The sequence below is a fragment of the Pygoscelis adeliae genome, unplaced genomic scaffold, assembly GCF_000699105.1.
Source record: "Pygoscelis adeliae isolate BGI_AS28 unplaced genomic scaffold, ASM69910v1 Scaffold45, whole genome shotgun sequence".
NCBI classification, from domain to species: Eukaryota; Metazoa; Chordata; class Aves; order Sphenisciformes; family Spheniscidae; genus Pygoscelis; species Pygoscelis adeliae.
In genome coordinates this window covers 4648431-4654880 of record NW_008825114.1, presented here as the reverse complement: position 1 = coordinate 4654880, position 6450 = coordinate 4648431, and the positions used below count along the sequence as shown (strand labels likewise).

The following is a 6450-nucleotide window of genomic DNA, read 5'->3' as shown; positions in this document are numbered from 1 at the left end:
CACTCCGAAACTGTTGAGCAGCGCTCCTGTGCGTCGTTACACAGCCGCTGTGCTCCACCATGGTGGTACGCCCCCGATATATGTTCAAACAGATTTGGCTCCACATCATGTTTCAGGGCTAAGTTATGTCAAAATTACTTTCCAACATGGTCAGTGGAATTACTCTGGATTTAAAGTGCAATTACTCTGGATGTAAAGTGCAGCCAGATTTGACACAGTGTCTACAATATCAGTTAGTAAAGTTTGCAAAGGTCTTTGGGGGTCCTTTTGGTCAAAACGCAAAGCTTTTTGCTGCTGAACGTGTAAGGAGACCTGGAGTCTAAGGAGCAACCAGAGCAAGTACCGTTACAAACCTGGCAGCAAAAATAAATACAGGCATGCATATAAGTAAATAAAATCTTCATGTTACTCTTCATTCGAATACCTACTGCCAGTGTCATTCTCGGTGATACTTTGGGGAAAGACAGCTGCCTTCTCTTCCCCTGCTGTAACATGCTGGTATCGTCATGCATACCCTGTGTCTTTGGGGCAAAGAAAAAAAGTCCAACAGGTAAGAGAAAGGGGGTGTCAGAAGGGAAGAAGATCTATCACTTTTGATTTTTCTAGCAGAGTGGAGGCTGCAGTGAAGGCAAAAGATAAAGATTTCCATTATTGACTGAGAACTCGGTAGTGCTGCACTGTGTTTGTTCCTGCTGCAGCGGTGTAACTCAAGGAAAGGACTGCTGACACTTAAACATGAGTTTGTTCATATGGTTTCAGTTGGTGAAGGGGGGGGCTGGTGGGAGGTGAATGAGAAGTGACAGATGAGGGGAAAAAATTTTAACCATGGTGCTTTGCAGGCTGGGTGTGTTAAATCTCATATCAGTTTCACATGTATAATCACGGTGAGCAAGTATGCACACCTTTTCTTCATGTTTATAGGAGCAAAGGTAAGTTAGGTTCAGCATGGTAAAAACACCTATCAGGAAAATGAGTATGTGGTTGTATGTGTGAGTGTACATTTTTATGGAAAACTAGATGTAGGGCTTACTTCTCTCCTACTGAGGTCAGTGGGAGTTAGCCAAAACGAACAAGAGGTGTTGCACATTGCCCCATCTGTACTAATGTGATCTGGTGTGCTGCTGCACACTTTTGGTAACTTTTACCCCAGGAGTAGTAGGACTATACATAGTGTAACAGCTTGAAATTTAAGTGGGAAGCAAAGAGATGCTCCTGGGAAATTCAGCCAAACAAAAATAACAAACCCTAAATCATGGAAATTATGTAGGCTTTTCTTTATTAGAAACAAATGTTGATTGTTTTTTCTGTCTACACCCTAATTAAAACCATCCTCTGCAATTATAGTATGACCAAATGAGTATCTTTCAATCTGCTTTTCAACTGTTACAGCTGCACTCAAAATGTTTCTTTGAGATCAGCTAGAAAATATATACCTCTTTAATAAGGGCTTATAGAAGAAAGATTTGTGATACTAGGCTTGCTTAATTATTTAGTCAAACATGTATCTAAGTAATATTTTGTAACATGGATACTTAGCTGATATGCATCAAAAGCGACGGTTTACGGTGCATATGCAAACTTGCTAAAATATGAAGGCTAGCATTTTCTTTTTCTATATTACTTTGAGTGATTCTCAGAAGTTATCACAACAGTGCCCGAAAATAATCTTGAGTGCTTCCTAGAACATAAGGCTTGTTTAAGAATCAATTTTAACTTTTTTTAACCTTTCTATTAATCTCAACTCTTGTATAATCATCTCTCACTATGTATTCAGCCAGGTGTATATATACATTTTACCTGTGGCATGAAGTTAATTAGTAAGATAAAAATAGAACTGCAAGAAGTCTATGGTGTGTATGTGTATGTATGAGTGTGTCTGTGTGAGTGTAAACATATAAAATTACCTGCAGGTAATGCAGGCACAGGAGTCAATGGAGCTTCTCACACAAAGTGAGAGTTTAAAACAACTGATTTCATAACAAAAGTTCAAGGTTTACAGTGTATGTTTATCGTGTATGTTTGTGTAGACTGTCCTTATTTTCTGAATAGGCAGTTTTTAAATTGGGAGGTTTTAAAGCTGAATTGAAAGCTTGAAATTTGTAAAGCCTAAAGGCCCTCAGGAAATGAAGACTCATCTTCATAATCCTCCCCAATTAGGCTCCTAAAAATTAGACTGATCTTTGTGTCCATCTTCTGTTGTAGCCTATTTTTATCATCCAAGATAATCATTTTGACACCCATCACTTGTTCTATCTGACCCAGAAGCTTAAGACAAGATGCACCCTGACATATCCTGACACATCTCTTCCTAACATACGGTCAGCAAAAATGAGGAGGCAGGTTCAGTGTGATTAACCATGACATTACTTTATAGATGTAATGTAGTATGTGTGTATGTGAATCCGTATCTATACAAATAATAGAGTCAAGTGTGTGTTTAGAGTTAGAAAAAGATTCAAGGTTATGTCATGAGTCCTTGGAGGTTAATTTAATATGATTTAGAGATTTTAAAATTTTCTGCATTTGAAATTGTGAGAAAGCTACCCACACATATAAAATAAAATAAAAATAAAACCAGGGCTGTATGGGCAAAGAAGGAAGAGCATCACTGTATGCTGTACGGGTTGGGCTTACTTGTCTACTGCCTGGCTTAGAGCTTAGGCGTGCAGTGGTATCTCTATACTCACTGACTTCCTTGTACGCATTGTCACAGGAGGCTTGGCTTAATCAGTTGTGAGCTGAAAAAAGTAATATAAAATGGAACCTTTTGTCATGAAATATTTAAATGTGGATATGATTTAATGGCTTTGGGGAGAAAATTTAGCATGAGAGATTGTAAGAAACAAGAAATCGATTACATGTAAGAAAGGACTTGAACCTCTAATCAAGTATTACCATATACAGAGAGATCCCTAGCTAGTTATAGCTTAATTCAAAGGGGATAATGGTTAGATTTTTTGTTAATTTTAAGTTTTATCAAAAAATGACATTCCTATTCACTCTTTATCTAGTTTTGCATAATACATACTTACAATGATTTATGGAAAGCCATCACTATGTAAATATTGAAGCATATGCTACACAGTATCCATAAGTAGTGTGTTTTCTATGAAATATAGGCATCTGTGCAATTTTTCTTTCCTTTTGCTGGGGGCGGGGGGAAGCCAAACAACTTCTTGCTGAAAATTAACAAGCTTGATATAACTAGTAGGAGTAGGTAAGGATCATTTAAGAGCAGCTTTCTGATTCCCTGCTGATCTACAACAGCAAGGTTAACCCCATGACAACGACACACTGGTGACTGCCAGTTTCTCTGATCAGTAGGACTTAGCAGCTGCTGAAGGTCTGGCCCTCCTCATTGCAAATCCTTAAACTAAATGAAATAAGGAGTGGTGGCATCTCAGTGAGAGGTAGCTCTTGTAGCCAACTGCTGGCTTCTCTGATTTAAGCTGTGGAATAAATCCCCGAAAGCATACTGGGAGCCTCCACATTTAGATGATGTCTGCCTGTTCTGTGCATGCAAAGAGCTGGGTGCATTGCTGCTGGGTGAGGGACTGTGTGGTACCACCCTCCGCTTACGTGTGAGAGTCTGTTACAGGATCTGTACCTACTATTCTCATGAGTTATTGTCGTGCTGGCTGTATTTAATTTTTATTTACTTAAATATCTGTTTTTGTAAAGCATCCATCTGCTACATAAGCCTGTGAGTGATTTACAAATTAAAGCAAAAACAAAACAAATTACTACCAGTAGTACATTACAAAGCAGCCTGCAGCTGGCTGCAGACAGGAGTCCTAATTCAATACATGTAAGCAGTGTAAATTAGACGATGTTATTTCCATCTTCAAACAATGCAAGTTACAGTTAGAAGGAACGAATACTTGTGACTTGGGATTAGAAATGTGTGCATATATATTGGGTCAGAGGTGACAGCAAAGGCCTGGAGACCAAAACCTGAACGGAGTCTGGTTTTGCATTTCCAGGTAGGAACTACTCAAACGTAGAACCGGTATGGCTGGCTGGAAGTTGTGGGAGAAGTAGATGTAAGAAGCTTTAGGTCACACTTACGGGGAGAGCAGCCAAAGTTAGTTGGATGGGAAAAAAATATAATCTTAGAGCTTTAAAATATGAACCTGTCCTTTAATTGTTTGTTTGTGGTGTTGGTGGGTTTTTTCTCCCTCCCCTCGCCCCATTTCTGTTTTGTTTTGTTTCACTTTGTTTCGTTGTTGGGTGGGGTTTTTTTGATGTTCTGGATGATTTCTGTTAGATAACACTGACTGTCTGTAAAATACTGCTCCATCAGAGAGGTAGAACTGGGAGGGCATAGAAATTAGAGATGTCCACAGTGCTTAAAGGTGTTCAAAGGTGGGGAGATTTCCTGACTAATGCTGCAAACCAGACTAGCATCTGCATCATGGTGTTTCCTTCATCACATGCTGAACATTTTCTGCATAGAGATGGTTTATGGGGCTTTCCATCTGGGTCAGCTGGGTAAGATTTTCTGTAATTAATTGCTATTGAGGGTTTCATAGTCTTGTAAGATTTGATTGTGAACGGTCATGTGTGGAGCCTTTCTAAAGGTTTTACAGTTGCGTCTAAGGTACGGAATCATACATGGCATTGACCTTCATCATTATCTTTGGATCCAGAGAGGTGACACAGATCAGAACTGAAATAATAAAACCAGCTGTAATCAAATAAATATATGCTCTACTATTTGGGGCAAATTGCATTTTCCAGTATTCTAGAAAATAAAAGAGGAGAGAAGAATTAATCCTCTGAAGACAATAACGTAAATAAATAAATAAATAAGACCTGAAAAAAAAAGAAAGGTATTTGCAGGCTTCATAATCAAACAAGAGCTAGTGGTTCTTGCAATAGTGTGTAGTCCAAAGTGTTCGGATAAAGTTCTGAAGCTCAGATTCAAGATTTAAAAAGATCAGAGACAGTATGGTGGAGTATCTTGCAAGGCTTTCAAACTGTTTAATGCATGAGGAAGCACTGGAGTGATTCTGGTTTGATGGCCTGCAACAGTGCTTGTTGGTTATAGTTACCGTGCTGATGTTATGTCCAGCATTTGCCCAAAAGGAAAGATGCCAATAAAGTGATGTATTCATTATATAAGTATTTTAATATGTTTTTATCAATACATGCTGGAATGGATTGCCTGACATTACATTGCAGAATTTTTAAGTCCTACCTTCAGGCAAATCTCATGCTTACTAGCAAAAATGAAAGTGTGAAATGCTTTTTAATGTATATTTAACAACAGATAGTCTAGTGATTACTGATGTGTATTCCCTCTGGATTTTTCCCTTGCATCAGAAGGCAATGTTAAGAGACAACATTTTTACACATTTATGCTATCTACATCCATCAGATGCTTACTTTTTACATGTTTTTAACTGTCGTTTATAACAAGGCTGCAAAAAAGTCATCTCTTAAGTCTAAACCGTACCAAGATTGCAAACTTATAATCACTTGTCTGTAATAGACCAGTTATGCTTAAAACCAGTCCCCCAATTTCTACCTTTTGATGCAAGTTTATAATGAATATGTTTTTCAGTATTGCTGTCATGGGAAAAAAAAAAAGAAAAAAGAAAAAAAAAAGGAGTAAGTTACAAGTATTATGTGCTATTTTTAAGACTTTGTGCCTTGCATCAAAATTTCTGGTGACATGGCCCATGAGTAACTTCAGTCTTATGTCTACTTATATTTAAGAAGCAAATCTATCAAATGCATTTATTTAGCTCTTTCTTATAGTGTCACCATTTAATAGTGATTAAGGTACAATTTTCTATATTTTACAATGGGAGTGCACAGCAACAGTTCGTGTTTTACGATAGTGTATGCTAAACAATAGCATTGTACATAGATCACTTGTTAAAATAAAAGTATTGAAAGCATTTTAGATCACAGAGCCCCGTGGTCTACATTTTGTTTGCTCAGACATTATTAAACTCAATCTGTTTCTCTGACTATGACTCTAATTACTGTATTTGCATGGCCGGAAAGTTTGCATTTTTTGGTCAAGTTCTATTAACGCTGTTTGCATGTTGATTTTTGAGCTTAGTGTTTCATGTTCAGGCAGCAGAGCACCTTCTATTGAATTCAATAATTATGCAGAATCAATAAGTTTTTTCTTTGTGTTTGTCTTTGTTGTTTCTTTGATATGGCCTCTAGGATGCTGCAGGCAAGGTGCTGGACCGCTGGGCCATCATGTCCAGGGAAGAAGAGATCATTACCCTTCAGCAGTTCCTGAGATTTGGAGAAACCAAATCCATCGTGGAGCTGATGGCAATTCAAGAAAAAGAAGGGCAGGCTGTGGCTGTGCCATCTTCAAAGACAGATTCAGATATAAGGACTTTTATTGAAAGCAATAATCGCACCAGGAGCCCAAGTCTCCTTGCTCACCTGGAGAATAGCAACCCTTCCAGCATTCATCATTTC

The 6450-nt window shown here is 38.1% G+C and overlaps 1 protein-coding gene across 1 annotated transcript in view; it reads left to right on the top strand.

The window, feature by feature from the left end:
- Positions 1 to 6450, top strand: part of BNC2 (basonuclin 2) — a 236324-nt gene that overhangs the window by 205766 nt on the left and 24108 nt on the right. The window contains exon 4 of the mRNA XM_009328160.1: positions 6184 to 6444. Coding sequence (XP_009326435.1) covers positions 6184 to 6444 — 261 coding nt within the window. The remainder of the gene's footprint in view (positions 1 to 6183; positions 6445 to 6450) is intronic.